At 39.3% G+C, this 26,152-nt stretch overlaps 5 protein-coding genes and 2 long non-coding RNA genes across 13 annotated transcripts in view; 4 read left to right on the top strand and 3 right to left on the bottom strand.

Annotated features, from left to right (window-relative positions):
- Window positions 1–6,519, bottom strand: part of LOC134226449 (hsp90 co-chaperone Cdc37) — a 395,365-nt gene extending 388,846 nt beyond the window's left edge. The window contains exon 1 of the mRNA XM_062707225.1: window positions 6,384–6,519. The gene's annotated coding sequence lies outside the window, so the exon portion shown is untranslated. The remainder of the gene's footprint in view (window positions 1–6,383) is intronic.
- Window positions 6,520–6,532: 13 nt separating this feature from the next.
- On the bottom strand, window positions 6,533–9,986 carry LOC134226448 (protein male-specific lethal-3). 4 transcript variants are annotated; one of them, XM_062707220.1, is made up of 5 exons: window positions 9,972–9,986; window positions 8,252–8,437; window positions 8,011–8,189; window positions 7,763–7,944; window positions 6,533–7,697 (listed from the first exon to the last, which is right to left on the bottom strand). In XM_062707220.1, the coding sequence occupies exons 2-5, from the start codon at window positions 8,360–8,362 to the stop codon at window positions 6,559–6,561; spliced, it is 1,611 nt and encodes a 536-aa protein (XP_062563204.1). In that variant the 5' UTR covers window positions 8,363–8,437; window positions 9,972–9,986; the 3' UTR covers window positions 6,533–6,558. The 4 variants fall into 4 exon arrangements, with proteins under 4 accessions (XP_062563204.1, XP_062563206.1, XP_062563207.1 ...); XM_062707222.1 differs by lacking the exon at window positions 9,972–9,986 and adding an exon at window positions 8,541–8,556; XM_062707223.1 differs by lacking the exon at window positions 9,972–9,986 and having other exon boundaries at window positions 8,261–8,514.
- Window positions 9,987–10,277: 291 nt separating this feature from the next.
- On the top strand, window positions 10,278–12,070 carry LOC134219414 (uncharacterized). Of its 2 annotated transcripts, XM_062698137.1 has the most exons (3): window positions 10,278–10,835; window positions 10,895–11,073; window positions 11,579–12,070. In XM_062698137.1, the coding sequence occupies exons 1-3, from the start codon at window positions 10,730–10,732 to the stop codon at window positions 11,687–11,689; spliced, it is 396 nt and encodes a 131-aa protein (XP_062554121.1). In that variant the 5' UTR covers window positions 10,278–10,729; the 3' UTR covers window positions 11,690–12,070. The 2 variants fall into 2 exon arrangements, 1 of the variants encoding a protein (XP_062554121.1); XR_009981554.1 differs by lacking the exons at window positions 10,278–10,835; window positions 10,895–11,073 and adding an exon at window positions 11,248–11,519.
- A 547-nt stretch (window positions 12,071–12,617) lies between these two features.
- On the top strand, window positions 12,618–15,190 carry LOC134219415 (uncharacterized). 2 transcript variants are annotated; one of them, XR_009981556.1, is made up of 5 exons: window positions 12,620–12,901; window positions 13,014–13,632; window positions 14,268–14,555; window positions 14,623–14,987; window positions 15,052–15,190. It is a non-coding gene; the product is annotated as an uncharacterized LOC134219415 (long non-coding RNA). The 2 variants fall into 2 exon arrangements; XR_009981555.1 differs by having other exon boundaries at window positions 12,618–12,901; window positions 14,268–14,987.
- A 1,561-nt stretch (window positions 15,191–16,751) lies between these two features.
- On the top strand, window positions 16,752–18,952 carry LOC134221458 (uncharacterized). Its single transcript, XM_062700648.1, has 2 exons — window positions 16,752–17,308; window positions 18,382–18,952. The coding sequence occupies exons 1-2, from the start codon at window positions 16,899–16,901 to the stop codon at window positions 18,950–18,952; spliced, it is 981 nt and encodes a 326-aa protein (XP_062556632.1). The 5' UTR covers window positions 16,752–16,898.
- Window positions 18,953–19,169: 217 nt separating this feature from the next.
- On the top strand, window positions 19,170–22,292 carry LOC134221457 (uncharacterized). The gene is made up of 3 exons (XM_062700647.1): window positions 19,170–19,808; window positions 19,871–20,138; window positions 21,104–22,292. The coding sequence occupies exons 1-3, from the start codon at window positions 19,187–19,189 to the stop codon at window positions 22,290–22,292; spliced, it is 2,079 nt and encodes a 692-aa protein (XP_062556631.1). The 5' UTR covers window positions 19,170–19,186.
- Window positions 22,293–22,707: 415 nt separating this feature from the next.
- LOC134221130 (uncharacterized) lies at window positions 22,708–25,265 on the bottom strand. Of its 2 annotated transcripts, none has more exons than XR_009982223.1 (4): window positions 24,840–25,265; window positions 24,356–24,779; window positions 24,162–24,291; window positions 22,708–23,185 (listed from the first exon to the last, which is right to left on the bottom strand). It is a non-coding gene; the product is annotated as an uncharacterized LOC134221130 (long non-coding RNA). The 2 variants fall into 2 exon arrangements; XR_009982222.1 differs by having other exon boundaries at window positions 22,709–23,185; window positions 24,356–24,783.
- Window positions 25,266–26,152: the final 887 nt, after the last annotated feature.

Genomic DNA, 26,152 nt, shown 5'->3' with positions numbered 1-26,152 from the left:
TTCAAACAGAGTTCTTTGAGCACCTGATGTGTTTTCATGAAGTTTGAGCAGTCGCATGCCCTGTTTCATTGCAATTGGTGATATTGCCCCTGCCCTCCCCATTTTCACTCCTAAATCCGGCCCTGGTTGAAATTTCAGAAGATCAATTTCCATTTGAAACAGATTTCTTTGAACTCCTGATGTGTTTTCATGAAGTTTTAGCAGTCGCATGCCCAGTTTCATTGCAATTGGTGATATGGCCCCTGGTCACCCCCATTCCGACCCCTAAATCCGGCACTGATAAGAATTTCAGAAAGTCAATTTCAATTGAAAATTAAATATTTAAAACTCCTGATTTTTAAATTTGTGCAGCCGCATGCTCATGCAAATTTTATTGTAATTGAATTTTTAGCCCATACTCTACCATTGTAACCCCTGAATGCGGCCCTGAATTCAGTCAATCCTGCCCTACTCAAATGGTGAAAACATCGGAATCGACTAAAAATCTTTACAAATATCTTTTTGGGTTGGTTTGATGGGTGATTTGATAAGTTTTGGGCATGAACACGTCCAGAATATTGAAGAGATGTTTGAATTATAGAAAAAACACCCCCGCGCACACTTATTTTTAGCAATAACTCGGACCTGAACAAAAATTTTTATTTGAAAATGTATCAGAGCAAAAATATAGCTATTCCCATTGAGCACAAACGAAACCGCGAGGAATTCCGACGATCAGGTGCTGAATGCGAGCCATTTGAAAAAAATCCGTTCGTCCCGGGTCTTAGAGGGTTAACACGTTCAACGCTTTCCCGTTCGAATGCGCCTAAAAGAAGGAATGGCAATGTGCCGTCGCGCAGTGATGGTCCCCCATACAAATGCTCGACTAAACCTACGATTGCGCTTAAAATTTAGCAACAATAATTTTGTAACGCTGAATTCATTTTGAAATTTGAATAGTTATCCGACATATGCTATGCTATCCAAAGCCCAAGACTTAGGATCAGAGCAGCGTCTTAATTCTAACCTTGAAACAGTAAATTTCCCGCTTTGGTGCAGCAAGGCGCAATTCGCCAAACTAACCACTGTTAAGTGACAAAATATATATTTCAATGCATCATATCAGTTCTTTCCGAATCTTTCCCGATACAAAATTTAGTTAAATTTAATTTTCCCATACATATATGTTACACCATCAACTTGAACCAAGTCACCAAAAATTAAATTTACCAACTACAATTAACAAATTGAGGAATTATCATTGACTAAATGTGCAAAATTAAAATAATATCAGCTTCACGAAAGAACGATTTGTTTTGGGTTTTGTCTGGGTTTCCGCCACTGTGGATCGGTCGGCTTAACCATCGTAGCATCAGCGGCAAGCCGTGCTTCTGTTCTATTTTTACGCATATGCATGCATCATTCTTTGTGGCGTTCAATTAGCATATGGGAATACAGCTGGTGTGCGGGAAGACGCGGGACGCATGCGCATTCGCTTCAGTCTCTTGCCGTCGGATGAATATTGCTGAAGGAAGCATCACCAACACACATCGCATTGCGTGCGGCAATGTTCTATTTTTAGCTCAGATGGGTTGAATGTTGATCCGAGCAAATGAGATTTGGGGAAACTGGTTCATGAGTATGTATCACGGAAAAAAGAAAATTTTGGATAGCTCCAAGGAAATAACGCGCAGAGGGAAATCCCCGGTCTCAATTCCTTGGATATAACGTCTGCTGCACCATAAACTCGCAAGCTTCTAATTTTATTGAATAATTATGTCTTTTCTATTCAGTAAAGCATATTTTCTTTTGTGCATTGAAGCAATAGAATATAATTTCCTACTTATGTTTACTGTCTACTGAAACTCGGTGGGCAAGTTTGATTTCTTCCAAGATAAATCAAAAGCTATTTTGTTTCTGCTAACAATCATTAAAGAAAACTGTTGAGTACATATCGATTCTCAACTTATGTATTTTTGTTTCATTTCCTACCTCCATCATCTAAAGTTCAGACCTGAATTCTTTCAAATATTCCAAATAATCAGATGGATTCAATTATAGAAATGTCATGAATATAAATATAAACAATACACAGCATTACGTTCCATTGGCATGGAAAATATTAAATACAATTTTTTTAAAGGCTCTTGAATTTTCTAGTATTCAAAATTTTTCTTGCAATGCGTATTATACCACACACCTAGAAAATATGAGTTTTGAAAAAAAAGATGGCTTACACGAGGATCGAACATAAATCCTCTGAATGAGAGCCTATCACGTTACCACTGAGCTATCTTTGTTTCTTGAAATATTAGTGTTCGAAGAACAAGAGGCTACGCGATTTGCAATAAATAACTATTTCACTACATCAAGACGTAGGCTGCTTGTGCGTGCATACGTGCGGTAACGCACCGAGGGCTGTGCTTTGGTTTGGTGGATATAATCTGAACCGATAAAAGTTTAGTTAGGTATATCGGAATATAAGTCACGTTCGGGATTTGAGTCAAAACGGTACGATTGAGTTTACGTCAGGTGCTTTTGTGTCATTTCATTCAAATAAGTCACATGTGATATTCTTATTGTTTTGGTGCGCAGGGAAGCAACTTCATAATCAATTTCAATATTTTATTTTGAATCCTCTGTAAATGCATTCTTCCTGGCGTTGCAGCAAATAACCCATTTTGACACAGTATATGTAAAACATGGCTGGCCTAACAATTAGTTTGTAAATCAAAAAAATATTTTATGATTTTGATTTTCTATGAATATTCACTTACTATTTTTGTACCTTTTTGCTTGCATACCTTCTGTGTGATTTTTGATAGTTAATTCATTCATGCTATACATAAGTCCTAAATCTTGGACTTCGCTAGACCAAATAATTGGAACCCCGTTCATAGTGACAGCATGTCTGTTAGAAGAATTCAAATAAAAAGCACTCGGATGATGTAGGAGAAAATGAGTTTTGGTAGGCTTCGGAGAAAATTTTCTATTTTTGGAAGTCAGTAGAATAAGTATTCAAACTTTTCTATAATCCAAGTATGTTTTTGATAATTTAATAGTCTTAGTTCGATCATTGACAAACTACAATGACTCATTCCAGAGGTTAAATGTCAAAACGTGTTACAACAGAGTTCTAGTGCGATTATTTTTCTTCAGCTCTGCCTAATAGTTTGTTGTTTTAATTAAACTAACAACAGAGTTAAAGCACTAGTTACTAATACTAAATGATAACAAAATTTCGATCAGTCTGTATAATAAGTTACTGCAACTAGCGCTATAACTCTGTTATTAGTGCAATAGAAACAACAATTAGGCAGAGTTGTAAAAACCTTCGCTACATTACTAAATGATCGAAAACAGCCTTGCTATAATCCATAACAAATTACACGAAGGTAAACAACGATTTTCGATTTTCCGATATATGTTATCATTACGATATAAAGTATTGCACAATATGAGCTCAAGAATGCTGATTTTGGTAACACTAGCTCTGTCACGCGTTATCTATCAGATTCATTTCATTTATTTAGTCTACATCTATACAGATAACACTGAATCAACAATTTGACGCCACAATACACGGTTCGAGGCCGCATCTCTCCATCCTCGAATACGCCCCACGCTCGCCAAGTCGTTCTGCACCTGGTCTGCCCATCTCGCTCGCTGCGCTCCACGTCGTCTCGTACCTGCCGGATCGGAAGCGAACACCATCTTTGCAGGGTTGCTGTCCGGCATTCTTGCAACATGCCCTGCCCATCGTACCCTTCCGGCTTTAGCTACCTTCTGGATACTGGGTTCGCCGTAGAGCTGGGCGAGCTCATGGTTCATTCTTCGCCGCCACACACCGTCTTCTTGCACACCGCCAAAAGATGGTCCTAAGCACCCGTCTCTCGAATACTCCGAGTGCTTGCAAGTCCTCCTCGAGCATTGTCCATGTTTCATGTCCGTAGAGGACTACCGGTCTTATTAACGTCTTGTACATGACACATTTGGTGCGGTGGCGAATCTTTTTCGACCGCAGTTTCTTCTGGAGCCCGTAGTAGGCCCGACTTCCACAGATGATGCGCCTTCGTATTTCACGACTAACGTTGTTGTCAGCCGTTAGCAAGGATCCGAGGTAGACGAATTCCTCGACCACCTCGAAGGTATCCCCGTCTATCGTAACACTGCTTCCCAGGCGGACCCTGTCGCGCTCGGTTCCACCCACAAGCATGTACTTTGTCTTTGACGCATTCACCACCAGTCCAACTTTTGTTGCTTCACGTTTCAGGCGGGTGTACAGTTCTGCCACCTTTGCAAATGTTCGGCCGACAATGTCCATGTCATCCGCGAAGCAAATAAATTGACTGGATCTGTTGAAAATCGTTCCCCGGCTGTTACACCCGGCTCTCCGCATGACACCTTCTAGCGCAATGTTGAACAACAGGCACGAAAGTCCATCACCTTGTCTTAGTCCCCGGCGCGATTCGAACGAACTGGAGTGTTCGCCCGAGATCTTCACACAGTTTTGCACACCATCCACCGTTGCTTTGATCAGTCTGGTAAGCTTTCCAGGGAAGCTGTTCTCGTCCATAATTTTCCATAGCTCTACGCGGTCTATACTGTCGTATGCCGCCTTGAAATCAACGAACAGATGGTGCGTTGGGACCTGGTATTCACGGCATTTTTGAAGGATTTGCCGTACAGTAAAGATCTGGTCCGTTGTCGAGCGGCCGTCAACGAAGCCGGCTTGATAACTTCCCACGAACTCGTTCACTAATGGTGACAGACGACGGAAGATGATCTGGGATATCACTTTGTAGGCGGCATTAAGGATGGTGATCGCTCGAAAGTTCTCACACTCCAGTTTGTCACCTTTCTTGTAGATGGGACATATAACCCCTTCCTTCCACTCCTCCGGTAGCTGTTCGTTTTCCCAGATTCTGACTATCAGTTTGTGCAGGCAAGTGGCCAGCTTTTCCGGGCCCATCTTGATGAGCTCAGCTCCGATACCATCCTTACCAGCTGCTTTATTGGTCTTTAGCTGTTGAATGGCATCCTTAACTTCCCTCAAGGTGGGGGCTGGTTGGCTTCCATCGTCCGCTGAACTGACGTAGTCATCTCCTCCGCTGCCTTGACTTTCATTGCCTGTACTCTCAGCGCCATTCAGATGTTCCTCGTAGTGCTGCTTCCACCTTTCGATCACCACACGTTCGTCCGTCAAGATGCTCCCATCCTTATCCCGGCACATTTCGGCTCGCGGCACGAAGCCTTTGCGGGATGCGTTGAGCTTCTGATAGAACTTGCGTGTATCTTGAGAACGGCACAGCTGTTCCATCTCCTCGCACTCCGCTTCTTCCAGGCGGCGTTTCTTCTCCTGAAAAAGGCGGGTCTGCTGTCTCCGCTTCCGTCTATAACGTTCCACGTTCTGCCGGGTACCTTGCTGCAGCGCGACCGCCCGCGCTGCGTCCTTCTCCTCCAGAATCTGTCTGCACTCTTCGTCGAACCAATCGTTCCGTCGACTTCGACCCATATACCCGACGTTGTTCTCCGCTGCGTCGTTAATGGCTGCTTTGACTGTATTCCAGCAGTCCTCAAGAGGGGCCCCATCGAGCTCACCCTCTTCCGGCAACGCTGCCTCGAGATGCTGCGCGTATGCAGTGGCGACATCAGGTTGCTTCAGTCGCTCTAGGTCGTACCGCGGCGGTCGTCGGTACCGAACATTGTTGATGACGGATAGTTTTGGGCGCAGTTTAACCATCACCAGATAGTTATTATCAGATTTTGTGCTTGAATCGATTACTTGTAAAGAGTGATCTGTGATACAAATTTTTATACTATGCCTGAAACTCGATTTGTGCAATTGCACAACCTCATCACATTTTCCGGGCACTTAACCTCATCCGATTTGCTTGCAACAAATTGCATCCGGCAGCAATTATAACAAATGTGAATTTTCAATTCAATCTATCTTTATTTACGAGATCTTCGACCCTAGGCCGGTTCATCTGGTATAAATAAATGTGAAAAATAAGTCTTATTCACCAATTATTATTTTAGACTTTTCATATATGTTTATCAACTATTTTGAACGAGCGAGAAAGGCATCATCACCGCTAGGTGGATTAATCAGGGTTTTTTTTCTTATGTTTCAATTCCCATTTGTTATTTATTATTTCAAAACCATTTAACTGTGTTAGCGTACAATACGTTATGGCAATCTACACTTTATTTATAGAATTGTAAAATGTGTTTGAGCGTTACAAACAAAACCCCACATTTGAAATACTTTCTATTACTCATTCGCAGGTTGTTTATCAGATACCTATTGCAATGAGTGGATAAACCGAATTAATTTTTTTTATCTATGAGGATTTCAAAATTTTATACATGTAGCAAAAAGCAAAGATATCGTCACTTACCTTGATTTACAGATTATTGCTTTACGGCGATGTCCAATGTCCTTCAACACTAATCACATTTATTATTATAACAATAGCACGTCACAATATCAAACATCACTTTCTCAAACTTTCTACATAAGGTCGTTTCTTTCCAAGAAAATCTGCACTTTCTTACAATCACATACGCACTCCATTAGGACAGCAATGACGTTGCTTCAACCTTAACATCTGATAGCAACGGCCCAGACATAATACCATCGTCATGCAAATCTAAATCCTCTTCTTTTATCCGGATACCGCCGACCATCGAAGACAGTCCGACGCTGTCTTCCAGTTTACAATCCAACAGATTTGCTTTCTTCTCACCGTACACATGGCTTCCGAACCATTCTTCGTGTTCCTCAATATAGTCCGAGAAGCAGTCCAAAAACTTCAGCAACAATTTCAATTTTTCATCGGCCATCGACGAAGCAGATAGGAATTCCGGAAGTTTAACAATCAATCGAGCCAGATGGGTGGCCCCGTAGATCATTGATGGCTCTGCAGGGGCATCGGAGGGGAGAATCTTCCAACCGAAGACATCCTCCAGAATTTCCTTGGACTGAAATGATATTGTGACGTTGGCAGGGAACACGCTCTTCAGTAGCGAATATGCCAGAGCTTGTGGATTTCCAGGCGAGACTGATTCGGACTTGAGAAAACCCATATCTAGTATGAACTCGTTTTCTTCGTTTTTGTGGGATCTCAACCGGCGGCGTCTTTTTTCCTCTTGTGCCGCCAACGAACTTCCGGAAACTGACAGATCTGCGTGGTCGGTGCCCGAATCGGTCGCCGGAGATTCCAACCGAATCGTTAGCAAATCTAAGGAGAGCGCAGGCGATGCAACGTATGTGAAATTCATGAGATATACGTCTGATAGCACCAGTTCGGCTTGTTGTCTCTCCAATGGGTACAGAAGGTAATCCTTCAGTGTGAAATCAAAGTATAATCTCAGACCATCCGCTACCTCCTTACAGAGCTCGACATTCGTACGAATAGTATCATAGTCCTTTGTCTTCTGATCGCCCTTCAGGAACGAACTGTTTCTACGTCTGAGTTTGGCCTGCTCTTGACCAAACAGCTGTCGAATGGTGTAATGTCGAACAAAGTGTTCAAGTATTGTAACGATCGGGAGTTGTGCAGGAATTTCCACCAACCTACCATCCGACACCATGTGGTAGTCATGTTCGAGAATTCGCTTCAACTTGTCCCCCACTTGAATATAGACCTTATCTTCTTCATGTGTGCTTTCAACCGAACTGCTATAGTACTCGGTGTCCAGATCTAAAGGCGCTGAAGGTATTAATAGTTATGATATTACCTGACAGCTTGGAAAAACAAAAAATATATATACTTACGATCAGCAATGAAATCGGTTTCTTCCCGTCCGAAGCCGTTACTGCAGGAACTTCCTTCCTCCGATAAAGGCTGCACAAGCGGTTTATTTTGTGGGCCTATTTGCTGTGTAAGGCTCTCAATACGAGCTGTTAATGATTTGTCCCTCTGCTTCTTGCGTTCCTTCCGATAAAGATAAGTTCCCCTGAAGTAGAACAATTAAACATTTTTTATTTTAATTAGTGAAACTAGAAAAAAAAATATGACTTACTGGTGCAACTGCGATTTTTCCGCCAAATCCTTCTGCAGCTGTCGGTTCTCTTCTGTGTCTTTAAGAATGAAATCTTCACTAACTTTACGGTCCCAAGACGAGTTCCAACCTTGGAAATGAATCAAGTACTCGATTACCTTACGACCGCGTTTATCTTTCCCTTCCGACACTTCTAATACCTATTTAAACAATTTCAATATTAGAAATCCACAACTCCACCAGAAAGTTCTAAAATCAGCACCTTTATTACCTTCGAGTCATACAACACCTTTGCCTTGGTAGGATCTGGCTCGTAACAGAGTACCTTTTCCCCGTCAGAGAACTTGTACTTCTGCCCCCGGGTCGAAACCATCTTGGAAGGATCAATCTTGAGGCTGTTTCGAACAAGATTCACAATATTCTAGATTTCTAGTGATTCTATCATGCACTGCAAGGGACGCTAATTTCGGTTTTGACTAATGCTACGTTTAGACAAGGCAAGTGAATTGAGCAAGTCGCTTGAATCGGACGCGAATGGAACGTGTAAACACCTTAATTCATTTCACTTGAATGAAAAGAAAGTTGAACATGTTCAACTTTTGGCAAGTCAATTGAATTCAACTGAGTTGTTCAATTCACTTGCCCTGTCAAAACGTAGCATAAAGGTCAATGCTCCGTCTATAAATTAAGTAGGTATAAGTATATTTCTCGGGAACTTTTTCAAATCGGCGTATGTAACATTTTGATCAAGCTGAGAAAATGAGCTTGAAAGTTTTCAGATTTCATTTTTATTCCTATTTAGAAACTAATCATTTTTATTGCAATTGAACACACCTCAACGATACATTATGAAAAGGTTCATCGTCACTGACCTTGAAATCTGCACTGCGTGTGAACATTTCAGTTATTTTGATAAAAATATATGTTACAACGTTCTGCAGCAGATAAATCACATACGTCGTTTTGATACGTCAGTATGACCGAGGTCATGCTACTTTCGTCGAAATGTTACGCTGCTCCGTACGCTGCATTGTTGATACGTCGAAATGTTGAGTCAAGATGAAACGTTTCACGCACATGCGACAAAAAATTGCAACACTTACAACACGACGTAACAACATTTGCTGCAGAAAAACAACGTAAAATGTTTTTCTTAACGAAAATCAGAATATTTAAGCGACATGTTTAATTTTGAAATCAGTGATGAAAAAGTACAAGCAGATGCACGTTTTAAACTATTTAGTTGTTCGAAAAAACTTTTTAAAGTACATTTTCTGCTAAGCGGTGTATGTGCAATATTTTCAACAATGATGTTACACCGTTTTGCAAAATATTGATTTACATTTTTAAAAACACATTTTCATGTAGCTTTGAAGATATACACATTTTTAGATGAATTTGATGCCATATGCTGTTGAAAACGGGTTTGTTTACAATTTGCGACATACGTCGTTTTGAAAAAGTACCCGAGATTTCTCGGGTACTTATTCAAAAGGACGTATGTGATTTTGTAAACAAAGATTGAAACGTCGATTTCTCCAAACTGATAGCACTCTCACGCAAACCACCACTTCTAACAGTTAGCCGAAGGCTTCCCCTACCTGTCTGTGGTGATGGTTTGCGTGAGAGTGCTATCAGTTTGGACAAATCGACGTTTCAATCTTTGTTTACAAAATCACATACGTCCTTTTGAATAAGTACCCGAGATTTATTTGTTACGATAGCCTACACCGAAAAAATTCTTTATATTGAATATATTTGTCGCACACATAAATTTTTGCAATTTGGCGACCCAAATATATGCAATTTGTACCCACACATAAATTCAATAACTGCATATTAGAGACCACACATACATTTTATTTGATTATAGATTATATTTGTACTTCGCGTGGAGAGTGGTTATGTGTGCACTAATTAGAATCATGAATTAAATTAATGGATTTTTGCCAATAAAAATGTGTGGAATTTTTGTAGTGTACCAGTTACAGGACTTTTACTTAGGTCAAGGAAGTTTGAATGCACTGCTAGAAAAAACATATTGATTTTCATAAGTTTTGCCTTATGAGACATTATGAATTCATTTTATTTTTGATTCATAAGGTACCAATAGAAATCATCAGACTACCTTATGAAAATCAAAATTATTTCTTATGTAAAATAATCATAAGGCATTCTTATGAACCGACCTTGTTCATTCCAACGTTCATCCTGACAATTGTCAAAAAATTGCTCACGCCGCCATTATATTTTTGCGCTTTTGTATTTTGTCAGTGCGTGTTCAAATCTTCCTGAAATAATTGAATAAATCGAATTTACAATTAGGAGATGCCCTGTCTTTTGGCTAATAATCTAGTTGTGACCTTGTGTTTATAATATACTGTTTAGTATATGACTAATTGGCAGAAGTATTGTGCGCGTGGATACAGCTTCCGAAAATCCAAAAGTATCATGTTTCTGGAAGCAACGTTCAACGTCATTAACCCAGATACCAGATATATTCAGCTATTGCATCATCCAAAAGTGCCCCATATACGAAACTAACACAACATCTACTGTGCTAAGGTTGACCATTAGATGTGCAGTTTCAAGGCGAACAAATCTACCCGTTCCCGTTGGTGCTGATCGAATATTCTGCAAAGTTACATATTTGGTTACTTTGGGCACCGAAATACAGTTACCCGCATCACCATTCAGTTGATTACATCAGCTACAACAACTATCGGCACGTTCGTTACTAATGGCATTACATTACGATCTCATTGAACTCCAAAGGCAAATGATGCGGGATAGCCTCTTTCATCAGGATTCGGATACACCCGTGCTGACGGAACCAGAGGAAAGCGGTAAATGGAGACAACAATGCCATAAAATTCGGCCAATTTTTCAGATACAAACCATACAGCTTTCTCATTCCTCAGATCGGGAAACGATCGAACTGTTTTAGTCAGCATGCAATTCATTGTTTGGAAAAACAAAACTTGCCGAAAAACGTCAACAGTAACGCCCACGTTAGAATCACCGAACTTAAAAACCACGACGGAAACCTTGACGGAAAGTCCAGTACGCAATATTTCGGTTAAGGTAAGATCTCGGGTAAGACCGGTTATGCATATAAATATTTAATTATAAATTCAATACATATGATTTGAAAACCCTTTCAAAATGAAAAGAAAAAAGTTCAAACTCGAGTCAATTTGTAAGTTTTTTTTTAAATTGAATGCATTAGCATAAATTAGCATAGATATCGTACACTCAAAAATATTCCAACGTTAAATGTACGTGAATGTGCACTTAAATTGGAAAATAATTTGAAATTATGATTGTATGTGCGGCAGATATGAATCACAGAACACCATATGCCCTCTATGTAATATTTGAATGTAGTTTACCAAACTGTCATATTCATATTACGTGAATCAGCATGCATCACAGCAGTTGTCAAAAATACGTGATTTTCCTGTGTGAAAATTTAACATGGCTGAACTGATGCTTCAACCGTTCTCGTTATTTGTGGAAAATTTTAGAGCGTAAGAAAATGATCAATCTATTGTTAAACTTTAATTAATTTAGTTGTTGTTTTTAATAGGAACGTTTGCCTTGCACGAGAAGCCGGAATAGCGGAAGGCGAGAGTGGATAGAAGCTGAAACCCAAAGAGCAGCAGTCGATAACACGGCAGGTATATGCCAATTTCCATGACCAGCGGCCATCACAGGAAGCAACAGAAGAAATGCTGCACTCAGCAGCGAGCTTCAAGGCAAAGTCAGTTGCGAACCCGGCTCGATTCAGGGAGCTATCGGAGCTGATGCGACAGCAACGATTCTGGCCAAGTCAGCCACACCAGATTAGTCGACCAATCAAATCGACAGCTTCACTCATATCCGCCAAATCCGCATCAAAAACAGCCATGTCAAGCCTCTCCGCACTGGTCATTCTCAGACTTGATCGATCCGCATCAATACAATCGGTAGAGTTCAGTTTGAGCCACTCAATGCAAGAACAGGCAAAACAGCATCAACCTTTCGTCCCTAGCCAATGATTCTTTCAATAAATATATTCTTATTTTCTTTTAAACGAAAATTCGTGAATTTTCTTTACTTCTTAATATTCTAAAGAGATACATAATATCGTATGATAAAACATAATACATTACATAATGATATCTACACAATAATCCATTATCCTTTATTTGAAAATATAATCAATCAAAGGGGATTTTCACGTAAAATTTACCTAGTCATACCATGGAATGGGTTGATATTTGACATGTTTTGCTTTATATTATCATCCCGTAGCATTTACGTGAAAAGTGCTGTGGAAAAAATCCATGTAAGTTTTCACGTAAACCTTACGATAATATTTTTCAGAGTGTAGAATATCAGATATGTCACATGCTATAGGTGCTATAGATATAGACGTTTTTAAGCCTCGTCGATAAAATCTTTCAAATTACGCTAATAATTATATGATAAGGAGTAAATTGATGCCAATGGTCATACATTAAATTTTCTTTCTCCACTTCAACACGTAATAAAGCTCTTAGGTTAGGGAAAATCCATTAATTACGTAACCCAATCATTTGTCATTTTCAACCCCCCTCCCCCTATACCCTTGCCTATACCACACTTTCTAATAAATCATTTGAAAATTTTGTCTTCAGGCAAACCCCCCTCCACTCTTTTAGTGTTACGTTATTCATGGATGCTCCCCTATAAGATGACAATTTCTTTTTTCAGTGCGGAGCAAATTCATTCGAGTTTACATCGGTTTACATTTTCCCGTGAAATAAAACAAAGGAGATACCTATATAGAAGAATACTTATGCCATAAGCTAAAGAGTCTAAAAAGGGTGTTCTTTATGCTTCTTTGGTTCTATGTTGAGATACTATAGTTTTGTTTTCAGTATTTCAGGTAATAACTAGCAACCCTATAACCTATAAGTATTTCTAGTAATAACTAAAGCCGTTGTATGCAGTTATGCAGTATTTTGATAAATTAAATGTGTTTTTCTTATCTATTGCAGTCGAATTACTTGGATGATCTGGATCTGCTGATGGTGTAGCTTGAAGCGGAATTGAGAAAATTGTTCAGTACGCTCCCGTTATTTGCAGAAAACCTTGTCATTCTAATCGGATTATATAGTTATATCAGCAACTGCGCCGTTTGTATTGGTACAAGGGGTGTCACTGCTCCTTCGAGACTATATGCGAACGAAGAAGAAATATTCTGCTGCCATCTGTGCTAAAGCGCCTCTGTTACGGAATCGTTCCTGGCCGATCCCCTCAACTGGCATGCCACGGTACAACTGAAGAACATCGTTCGCACAAACACAAAGATACGTGGAGAGCCGTCCAATTTTTAGAACGGGTGAAAAGGCCATCAACGTTTTTTTTTCGACGGATCCGAATACGAATCCGAAAGAGAAGAGTAACGTCGACCAAAGGGACAAGACTGACTGGGCCAGTGAGTTTTGTGTGATTTTGAAGAGGACGTTTTACAAGGTCCACAAACCGCTCTCCGTTCCGGTGCGATGTGTGAGGTAACCGTTCATGTTACCTCCTGGAATACCTATTGAAGCAGCACATAGAATGTAAACAAGCGCTGAAGAAGAAGATTTATACCTGCGAAGGATCCGATCGTTTGTAAGTATGTTAGGTATACGGAGGAAGGGATAATATAGGGTGCACAGGCTTTTTTGTAGTACATTCCCATCCCAAATGTTTAACACCCGGTCGTATTTCATCTAAATAGCTTTATTTTTGATACATCGTAGATTAATAAACATTGGTTATAGTATAGACGATGCTGCCAAATGGTCCGACTAACTGTAACAGATAACTTTGCTATTTTGTACGATTGAAAACATTATTGAATACCTATACAGTGAACGTTCGCTAATTGGGGTTTTTCTAGTTGGGGCGTTTTTTAGTTGGGGGTTCGCTAATTGGGGCGAAACCCAATTAAACATTTTGTTTCCGTGTTTGGCGGGATCGATATTTTCTGGCGCGTAAAATTTTCTTTTGTTCAATGCAAAAAGTAAACAACATTGACGCTTGTCAAACCGCCCCAATTAGCGAACGGCATTCGCTAGTTGGGGTGAGGTCGTGCCCCAATTAGCGAACGATCATTGTACACCTTTACTGCCGTACGGAATCCCAACACACACGGGACAAATATGCCTATGAGGGCAGTTTATGGATATTTCATTGCAGCATTTCCAATAATAATCAATATTTTTTTGCTCAAATTTAATTGAATTTCATCTGACGTGTTTCAGCTTCGGTACCTGCTATGACTCAAATGCACATGAAAACCATGCACAATCCAAGTGCCAGTTGGATTCGCGGCATCTGCGCCAAAGGAATCGCACTAAATAAGAACTGGTAAAAGTACATCCAGGATGGGCTGGCGGCACTGGATACCCAGTGAAAGTCCCGGTGGAAAAAGAGTCATTTGAACCACTGCACTGCAAATACAATCCGTTCACGTGCGAAATTTGCGACATCTTCACAACGCGAAATCGGAGTGTTCACGCAAAGCAATTGACATGACTTAATACACATAGGTACATACTATTAGCAGGCGTATATTTAATATTGAAAGGCCAAACTTATGTTGCTTATCTATTGCAGTTAAATTATTTAGATGATCCGGAACTATGGTAGGTCATTAGATGTCAAAGATAGCCCTTGTAAGCGACAGCGAGCATTTGAGCCAGTATCGAGGTGGAACAACTATTCAATATGACAGCTCATCACAGTTGCTTTTGCTGCCAAGGGATTGTTTGAAAAGCATGAACCAATGAATTTGTTCTGGACTGGACTGGATTCCATTTTATGTGTTCCAAGAGCGACTGCAACCAAGTGTAACGATTCACCCAGCAACCGTGATGACGGTACCCGATCATATGAGTATATTCGGTTGTTCACATTCTCGCGCGTACTAGCCAGATCACACTAATCCATCGTATTCAACCGTGGCAACAAGTTTCTTTAATGTGAGTATTCCTTAATTATTTTACTGAAACAGTATTTAACCGATCTTTAATCTTGGTATTATAGATACGACAAGATTAATATTTGCGACCGCCAAAAGTTCTCCGGATATCCTCATCGGCAAGTCATAAATTGTGCTTCATATTATGGACTACTGGATCTTCGTGGGGAGAAGAATGCTTTTCAGCCATTTGCAAACAAATTATGTGCTTTAAATAAAGACTTGAATAATTACAAAAATATCATTTTTTCGTTTCTTAATTCAAATTTTATTTATGATTTGAGTAGGAGAAAAATATTTGCATACCTATAAAATAAGTATTTCATAAGTCAGGTTTGTGAAATTTCATAAGGTTAATCAATAGAAATGTTAAGGGAACTTGAAGACAAACATACGCTTACATTATGAGCAAAATTCATTCAGGTTCATCCAGTTCCATAAGGCAACCTTATGATTTTCAATCAATATTCTTTTGGCTAAATTTCATAAGGCAAGTTAATGAACTTCTTAAGGTTTTTTCGGGCAGTGTGGGAATTAATTATATCACAAACTTTGGGTCATATCACCAATAATACTTTTTTGACCTGATTAATGAGGAGGCAATAGTTGACGAATAATGTTACAAAGAAATATTTAAATACGACTCAATCGTGTTTTATCTATTTTGTAATCAAAACACAAAAATATTTTTAAAAAATAATGTTCAAAGAGAGATCTTTTCCTGCGACTCTGACGTCTGACCGCTTACACAGAAAACCAAAACTATCCAAAAGTGGGTTGTTTTTTTTCGTACCCGTGCCGTACACGGATAAAAAATAAAAATCTAATCAGCTTTTAAATATTATTTAATCCTTATTCAACCTTTTCTATTTTTTATTGTGCAGCTCAAAACCGAATTTTTGAACTCGCGAAAATCATTTTCGGAAGTTTCATTACTGCACATCTTGTGCGCTGTATATCGCATCTGGTTATGAACAAGGTGCAAGCCTCTAACTATTTTAAAAATCGAAAACAAATAAAACCGAAAAAGAGCTGCACGTGTGATCCGGCCTGAAAAATTCACCCGATGTTCGTTCAAAATCGGTCCAATCTTAAAAAACAGCACTTTTTCAATTTTTGTTTAAATTTCAAAAATACTTAGAGGCGTCGAAAAATATGGGTTCTTTGGGAAAGTTGACCTTAAATAAATTAAAAAATCGATTGGGGCCCATTCACAAATTACACGAACCCTTGAGCGAATACAATTTTTTTACGGGGAAAGGTCAATTCTGAATTACTCAAATTAATCTTAGATTAATAATACATAGATACACCACTCAAGGTGAACATCGGGCAACAAAATAGCAGCGCTGTTCACACAACTACCGGTCATTGGGTGAACTAGTTGCTCCCTGCTCATTTCACGCTAACAAGAAACAAATCGAGAGTACTTTTTCAATTGAGACTATTTGTTGAAAGGATGTATTATATTTTTCTAATGTCGATTTTTTTAATTCCCATTGCAAACGTAGATTAGCAGCCGAGGGGGGCGACAGTAATCCACTGGGATTTAATTTTATCAATTTTCAACCCATTATTCTGACTATGACTCATTTTATGTGAGTTTAGCCATTTGCTTTCGCTAAATCAGATTTTATCGGATAATTTTCGATTTCATAAGTTTTTAGCTCATTTTTGATTTTCCGTGGATATTTCATTTCATGTTCACACCCACCGCTACAGTTGCAATACTAATACTAACCAACCAAATGTCATTATTATTCAGCTGTTTATAAACACCTCGATTGTTTACATTGAATCGAATTAAATTAGTTTCTGTTTCCTTTAGTGTTTCCGTCGTAGATTCAGTCTCTATCAGTTCCATTCTTGTGTATTTGAAAAGTGCGTTCCGTGTCGCGCGTGGTCTCTTAATATGGATTTCTTTTGGAGAGAGCTGTCCAAGGTAACCGGTCCGATTCCGGAGAGAATCCGGGTGATTCTAGAAGAATTAAAATACATCCATGGGGGTTTGGCCCATCTAGATGAAAGGATAATTAAGGACATGGAAGAGGAGGTACGGAATTTTCCCAAAATAACGGGGAAGTCCGAACGGGAATGGCAGAAAGTCATCGGATTTAACGGACCCTTGCAAACTTTTCGCTTTATGTTGGGCGAGAGGAGTGTTCTTAAAGTAATAGCAAGCACTATCCAAACCCATGGCATCGCCAAGTTCTGTAAGAAGTTGCTTCGACAGGAAGCCATTCGGCAATGTAGGCCAAAAACTATAGATGAGCGAGAAGACGAAGCTGTGCGGGAGAAAATTATTAACTTCTACAAGAAGAGGTAAGTGGTTATTTTGTAAACATTTGTAAAATGAGAATAGTCCAGACTGTACGTATTACACGAGCAGATTAGTTATCCTGCTCCTCTCTTTAAAGACAACATATCCTCCTTCTTCTTATTGGCATTACATCCCCCACTGGAACATTGTCCGCCTCATTGCTTAGTGTTCATTCAGCACTTCCACAGTTAAGCCAAGTTACCATTTTTGCATTCGTATATCATGAGGCTAACACAATGATACTTTTATGCCCAAGGAAGTCGGGACAATTTCCAAACCGAAAATTGCCTAAGCCGGCACCGACGCGACGCGACAGTGCAATTTGACAGCCTGTTGATAATGATTGTTATTCTTTTACGTGAGTCACGTCGCGTCGCATCGCTCGTCGCGTTTATGGGCCAAATACAATTGATACGTTTGCGTGCGTTTTGACAGTTTTCCCATGGGAAAACATGTGCACCTCAGAATGGTCTTGCTTAATAGCCGCGCATCTTACCGCTAGGCCTCATACCTCGGGAATTTGGTCCTCGGATTTTTCCCCATGTATTTTTACATATGCAATGTATTCGGGATTTGGGCACGGAAAATCAAAATCCCGGCCCCATTTGAAATGCACGGATGGACCAAAATTTGGTGGAAAATTTTCCCGAGTTGTAAGGCTATCTTAAGGACGGTCTACATATCCTACGCTCGAATATATTTATAATCCGAAAGTTGCCCTAAACAAGACCTGAATTTGGGGCCCTCCTTAGCCGTGCGGTAAGATGCGTGGATACAAAGTAAGACCATGCTGAGGGTGCCGGTTTAGGCAATTTTTGGTTTGGAAATTGTCGCGACTTCCTTGGGCATAAAAGTATTATAGTCTCATAGCCTCATGATATACGAATGCAAAATGGTAACTTGGCTTAGAAACCTCGCACTTAATAACTGTGGAAGTGCTTAATGAAAACTGCTAAGGCGGCAATGTCCCAGTGGGGATGTAATGCCAGTGAAGAATAAAAGACCCGAATTCAAATACAAAATTCACTAATAAAACATTCAAATTCTTTTCTATTTATTGTTTTATCATTCATAGATTCGTTAACAAGAGCACCCTTGAACATATTGAAAGTGTACCCGACTTCGTTTATCACTTGTCGTCGATGCAGGTTAGTGTTGCCTGTGATGATAATGGAATGAAAGCCTTGATCCAGTGCCCGTTTTGTGAGGCATCCATTACAATTCGCCAGGAAAAGTCAAAAAGTTGGAAAGTATCCAACTTTTCCTCGCATATCAAACAGAGACATAATGATATCGTTCCCTGCAGCGATACCTTCCAAGAACAACCGGAGGCGCAAAGATCGGGTAAACGTAAGTGGGCGTCCAGTTTTCACGAAAATACCATCGAAGTAGTTCAGTCTATTCCCCTCGAGTCGACCGAAACCTACGAAGCAGAATACCTAGACTGCAGTGAACAACATTTTGATCCACATGATTCATATATAGAAGAGCAGTTTAGTGAAGAGCAAGAAGTAAAACACAATGTCTATGACTATGAACCGCCGACGCTGTCGGATAGCGCACTACAGCATTTAGACATTCAGCCGATGAACTACCAGGATTATAAGGAGCAGCCTACCAACTTATCATCAGATCCATTAAACTAGACGGACGCTGTAGTCAGGCCAATTACAGTGTCCGAAATACATCGGCCAGTGTTTCCTTGCTCTCCAATTGACCTGTGAAAACCGTAACGCAAATCGTAATTCAAAAGGCCGAAGGTACACCCAAAAGAAAAGGATTTCTTTACGTTTAGGTTCATACAAGGCGGCAAAGCTGCGTATGAGTTCGATCACGCTAATGCTGTTGCACCTTCCGTCAGAACATGCCAACGGCATTTGATGCACCTTGGCCGAGGAATAGAGCCAAATCACCTGCGAATGGGCGACTTTCTGGAATTTCTGAATAATAATCAGCTACCGAAAGTGTTTGTTTTAAGTGAAGACGCAACAAGAATCAGCGGTGGGATTGGCTATGATACCAAACGAGATCAGGTTTATGGTTTAGTTCCGCCTTTCGACTCTGACGGTATGCCAATGAAATCGTTCTTCCCTGCTTCGTCACCAAAAAAGGTTATAGAGTACATCAATAATTACTCTATTGGACGGAATCTTTACGTAACAATGGCCCAGCCATTGAAATCTGACGCAGTATCATTCTGTCTAATGTATTCGTGTAGCGATAACAAGTTTTCAAGTGACGATGTGCTTCGTAGGTGGAGCTACACCGAGCAACGGTGTATGGATGCTGGTCTAGATCTGGTTTGCCGAGCATCGGATGGCGATCCACGATTGATTTCAGCAATGCTGCGAAAAATGTGTATTCCGTGTGCATATCAAAACCCATTTGGAGCGTGGTATGTTGCGAAATATGAAACGAGTAACATTTGCATCCAGGACCCAACGCATCTCTTAAATAAGTTCCGAATGAGATTGATGAAGACGGACAAACGACTGATATTTGGTAAATTATAATTTATATCACTGATCAAATCATAACTTTAATACTTGTTGAAATATTCACAGGAAAGTTTCAAATCTCCGGAGTTCATTTGTTCGAGCTGCTGTCTCTTTCCAGAGATCAACATGGATTGTTTCCTTCAGATTTGAGTAGCACTGATAAAATGAAATTCAAGCCTGTTGAAAAGATAATAGAGCCGAGAGTTGCCAATGCTCTTCGAAATAACATTCCAGATGCTGAAGGCACAGCCATTTATTTGGATCTCATGAGAAAACTCAGGGATTCTTTAATGGAGTACGAGGGTTGTCCCGAGAAAAGGCTGTTCAGTGTTTGGTAGGCATTTTGCGTGCAAAACATAGATTGGAACGGTGTCAGCCAATTAGGCCTTCTTCCTCCTCAAGTATTCTTTCTTTCTTCATTTTTCCTTCGCATTTTTCTCCCTTCTACCTTATACCTAATTTCTTATTCTTCATTCCTCCTTCCTTCTCCTTTCTTCTTTCTTCCTTCTTTCTTCTTCTTTATTCCTCCTTCCCTCAGCCTTCTTTCTTCCACCTCTTTCCTTTTTCCTTCTGCCTTCTATTCTTCCTTCTTTATTCCTTCCTCCTTATTTTTTCCTTCTTCTTTTTTCCTTCCTCCTTCCTTATTCTTTCTTCTTTCATGCTCCTTCCCTTTTCCTTCTTATTTCTTCCTGTTTCCTCCTTCTTTTGCTTTCTTCCTTCTTCTTTTTCTTCTTCCTCTTTACTTCTTCCTTCCCACATCCTTCTTCCTTCTTCCTTCTTCATTCTTCCTTTTCCTTCTACTTTCTTTCTTTTCCCTCAGCCATCTTCCTTCCACCTTCTTCCTTTTTCCTTTTGCTTCCTTCCTTCTTATTTATTCCTTCCTCCTTCCTTTTTCCTTCTTCTTAATTCCTTCCTCCTTCCTTTTTCCTTCTTCTTTCTTGCTTCTTCTTTCTTCCTTCTTCTTTCTTCCTTCTTCCTCCATACTTCTTCCTTCTTTCTCCTTCCCACATCCTTCTTCCTTCTTCATTCTTTCCCTTTTCCTTCTACCTTCTTTCTTATTCCTTATTTTTCCTTCTTTATTCTCCTTTCTTCCTTCTTCATTTTACCTTTTTTCCTTCTTCATTTTTCCTTCTTTTTTCTTCCTTTTTACTTCTTCCTTCTTCCCTCTTCCTTCTCCCTTGCTTCTTCCTTTTTTCTTTTTCTTTTTTTTATTCTTTCTTCCTTCTTTCTTCTTACTTCTTCGACCCAGCATCGATTGGAACAAATACTATAAACATATAACTATATTTGTAATTGCAGGGTCTGTGTATTTTTCGTCAGAGCCTGGCGGAATTGGAGCGTTGCGAAATTTAAGAACATAGAGCATTGTCTAACCACAAATTGCTATTGGGGCCTGGAGATCAATGCGCATGCCCTGATAAATTTTATCATCCTGTGCAGGGAAAAGCATTACGACTTCGATATTACTTTGTTACAAAGTCAGGAATGTGAGAGTTTTTTCCGTACATCTCGTTCGTTTACATCTACTGAATCCACCGTTGTTAACTTTGACATGCAGTCCTTCGAATCACGGCTACACAAAATCGAAGCTAAGATCGAAATTATGCACAAGTGCAAAGACGATTTTCAATTTCCACGATTGAAAAGGGCCAAAGCAGCTGATTCACACTTGAACCTGCCTTCCAATTCACGGATAGCCGAAATCGTCAGAGATGCAAAAAATGAGGCAAGTCGTCTAATCAACTTATTCTCTATAGAAGTTACTGAAGAACTATTTAGAGAATGCATTTACTTAAGAAAACCTAAAGAAAAATGCGATGAGCAAGTGGGAAAATTTGAATTTGTGCCCTGTTACGAAGAGGTTGAAGAAATCGATAATGAAGACATTTATGAAGCTGATGAAATTTTCCTCAATACTGGCTCTGAGCTACATGTGAGAGATTCGAAGAATTGTAATGATCGTAACACGTTCAAAATCAGGCACAAAAACGGTAAATTGATACATGTCAAAAAATCAACGTTCATTTGGATGCTACAAGCGGATTTCGAAAGAGTTTCCTCGGACAGATTGCAGCGCTTCAGTGGAGCTGCCAAAAACGATCAACTTGTAATGGTTCACCTAAATGAAACACGACAATATCTTAGTATCGGGGAATGGATTATGATGGACCTCGGCAATGGCCATTTGTCGATTTGTAAGGTTTATGAGTTCACCTATTTGAGCGGAAAAAGAAGGTCCTACACTCGATTCACGGCACCGATCAACGCTCCTGAGGATGTTGAAGTGAAAGGAATAGGTGTAAAAGGAGCATATTTCGAATTGGTCCGGATCGATTGCGAATATAAATTAGAGCTGCATGACAATAGCGACATGTTATGCATTGCCATCGAGAATTATGTAACACATCTTGAAAGACCAGCACACGTTTCAGGAATAATAATATACAATCAAATGACCGCGAGATATATTGATATGTTTTTAAACTAAAATCCATGTTGCGATTGTTATCCCATAAACAAGAACAGTTGTTGAATACATATGCAATATGCATTTTATTATGAATATGAAGAAAAAACCTTGATTAATCCACCTAGCGGTGATGGTGCCTTTCTCGTGCATTATAAAATAGTATTTTGGCCATTGCTCTTGAACCCATAGTCCGATCTGGCCAATAGGAAACAATGGGACAGTATTCTGCGTCGAATGCAACTCGTTGCGAGTAAATCGGTTAAGGATAAGTGCCTGAAAAATGAGTGACATTTTTTTTGGGTGGGTGCGCATAGACACACACACAGACATCACATCAATTCGTCGAGCTGAGTCGATCGGTATATAACACTATGGGTCTCCGGGACTTCTATAAAAAGTTTGTTTTTGGAGCGATCATATAGCCCTTACGTATACTTAGTATACGAGAAAGACAAAACCAATATACGATACAAGGGCCTTTGCTTATTTTATTACATAAGGAAAAGACAGTATATTACATTCCGGCTCGCGTGTAATTTGTACTTTTCTTCTTTTGCCGCGAAGTGGCCAGGAATCCGGAACGTTTTGGTAGTTCGATTTTGTTTTGTCTCCCTCTTAATCTCTCGACGACGGCGGCACCGTTGTACACTGTAGAGAATCTTGTTGGCACTGCTTGTTTAGCAAAAGCTTCGCTCTCGTAAGCTACTCCAGATTCTGACGCACCACCATACGGACATTAATAGAATAAAATCGTAGGTATAGATCATCCCACTGCTAGGCGTACTTCAACTTCGACATCAGCAGTATTACATTTGTTTTTTGGTTTTGGCGGTGGAGCGATACTTGGCGAGTACGGGATTAGTTTTCTATTCGTGTACTGTGAATAATAGTTTGAAGACATCCTTTGTTTCCTGAAGTAAAGGATTTAAATTAGATTTAGAAATTTAAAAAATACATTAGTCTCGTATTGGAAGTTTGAGTTGAACTTGATGCAAGTTGCATTTGAAATGAATTTGGATAAGATTTGTTTTGGATTGGGATATAGATGTTTTGGTCTTGAATTTAGATTCAATTTGAATAAAATTTAGTGTAATTTTTAGTTTGTATTTGATTTTGATATCTATAGTTTTTGATTTGTTGGTTTGGTATTTCATTTAATTTGAGATTGAATCTCAATTACCGTGACCTGCCCTCATTCCGCGCATCGCCTAATACCGTGGTTTTCATCAAAAATCAGAACCTGGCTATCATGGACACATTATGTTTGAACATTTCACTAAATAATGTGATGTGCATGATAGCCAGGTTCTGATTTTTGATTAATACCACGGTATTAGGCGATGCGCGGAATTAGGGCAGGTCACGGTACATTGAAACTCAATTCTAACGCATTTTAAATCAAACAAAATTTTGAACCAATGCAATTTAATCCAATTGGCTCTTGATGACCTACCATTCGTAATTGCTACTACGTGGTTGACAAAAGCAATCGAAATTGAACACAGAATCACCAGTTGATTTCCAGCTTTGCAGCCTCAATATGCATAGATCGAGAATTCACCAACATTAAAATATCAGCTTCTAATTATGGTATACAAACAGATGGAATACTACACTAATAAAATTGCAAACGCTATGAGTCACAGTTCCTACCGGGAAACGAACTTTGTGGTAGTGCAACAATAAGCCATATTTTCCACTTTACTCCTGCATTTCCTGACACCTGAAACTCCTAATCTGAAGCATCATCAAATTCAAATTCATAAAAAAAAATCTTATCGAAATCCAATCAAAATCTTATCATTCAATTCAAACTGAACCTTACGTAATTTTAAAATCAATCCAAATCATTCCCAATTCGACTAGAAATCAAAAAAGAACACTAACCAGAAGGAACTATTCGACTCGGTTATCACCTACGATTTGCTTAAAAACGAAGACCACAACGTCGAAGTGTGTCGAACTTGGCGAACCGATTGTCTGATGAATATGTGATTCAGCTTCTCGTTCTGAGTGTCTAAATAATTGGAAGCCTTATGATGTTCTGACTAGAATTGTTCAATGAAAGCTTTAAAACTTACCAGTCGTCTTCGTGCTTTTTCGCGAAATTGTTTTCCAGATATTGCTCAACTTTTCTATTTTCTGCGAAGTTAATTGCTTTGTCTCATAAATGATGTCAACAAATGATGCCTCAATTTCGGCCTCAACAGTTGTTGCATTATCCTCAACTGAATTCGTTGTATTGTCTATCCGGATAAAAGTTAGACCGATTTTTATACCGAAGTTGGATTTTTCTCCAGATATAGGCAACTTTCCCAACTTCGGAAATAGTGCGCTAGATTCGCCTAAAGATGCGCTAAACAACGCATCAATTAGTTTGACATATAAAACTTCGGAAGAAAGTTCGGTTCGGAAGTCCCGACTTCCGAATTCTAAGTTGGTGCTACGCCGACAATAAGTAAGTAAGTTCATCTTCACAATTTCTCCATCTCAGCATTTTCAAAGCTATCTGTAAAGAGAACATCATTAGTAAAACCAGAAGCTACAAATTTCGGTGGAACCTACTATGAATATTATTGCCCCGTCATAGTCAATAATGTGCGGTGTATCCACGTACATCACGCTGAGGACAATCGTCAGGAATCAGAACCGTCTACAGAATTATAACAAAACAGGAACACGTCCTTCTTGTTAAAGTAAATTTAAAACTCCGCCGAGACAATGCACTCATCACCTTGCAGCGAAAAATAAATTCGATTCTTGCATATATACGGTCACAGCACAAAGCCACAGGCAGGGATAATGTTGTCACAGAGAACCGAGAACAGCCTGTCGAGCTCGAGTCAAATCTGACATTCTGTCAAAATGACTGGCGATGAAAAAGCGAGATGTGCATGGATATCATGGATACTGTTTATTTAACTGAAGATGTGAGTCGCTAAACAGGATTTGATAAGATAAATCAGATTTGAATCAGATTTAACCGTTAACGAAGAGTTCAATGATTATTATGAAAATCTTGGATTATCTCGAAGTGTCGTCCCCCTCGTTAGCAGCAGTTCCAGCATAACTTCTATTGATTTTTTATTTACACAGGTTGAATTTAGTTTAGCACTAGTCTAAACCCCAAAACACGTAGTTTTACACTGTGTTATTTTAAAGTTTTGACTTGATTCACCAATACAACTATGTTGGAGTTGCCAAAACCATATGGGTGAAATAAACAAGTAGAAGGGAAAACAATCCACAAAAAAACAATCGTTCTATAGCTAGTTCAAAATACCTAAGAAATTTGTTTGGCAAATGTCAGAAATTTCAAAAGGAATTCTTTCTGGAATGGTCTCAAAGTTCTTCTGGAATTCGTTCGAAAATTCTTCCATTGATTGTTTTGAGAGTTCCTTAAGGAATTATTTTGGGAGAAGCTCCAGGAATTCATTCAAGAATTTTTCATGAAATTTCTTCGAAAATTCTTCCAGGATTCTTTTCTTGAATTATTCTATGTATCCCATGTATCCTTGTTGAATTCTTCCAGGAACTCATTGGTGAATTCTTTCAGGCATTCATTCATAAATTCTTCAAGAATATTCCAGGCTATGTTATAAATGTCATTGGCATGTCATTTATGTTTTTTATTATGTTATTTATTCAGAGCTTTTGTAGAAGCCTGACTCCCTTCATAATTTTTATGAAGCCATAATTCTTAAGTAGCCCAATATTTTTGTCCAAAAGTACAAGGCTCTAATACTAAATCTGTGGTTAGAGAGTGGAATCTCTCAAAAATGTCACCTGTCATTTGACATAATGTAATTTGAATTACATTTTGCCTCGCACCTCAGATTACACACTCAGTTTTTGTTTCTCGACAGAAAATTTGGTTC

Source organism: Armigeres subalbatus, chromosome 3, assembly GCF_024139115.2.
Source record: "Armigeres subalbatus isolate Guangzhou_Male chromosome 3, GZ_Asu_2, whole genome shotgun sequence".
NCBI lineage: Eukaryota > Metazoa > Arthropoda > Insecta > Diptera > Culicidae > Armigeres > Armigeres subalbatus.
The sequence above is the reverse complement of the archived record's forward strand: the minus strand, read 5'-3'. Positions and strand labels throughout refer to the sequence as shown.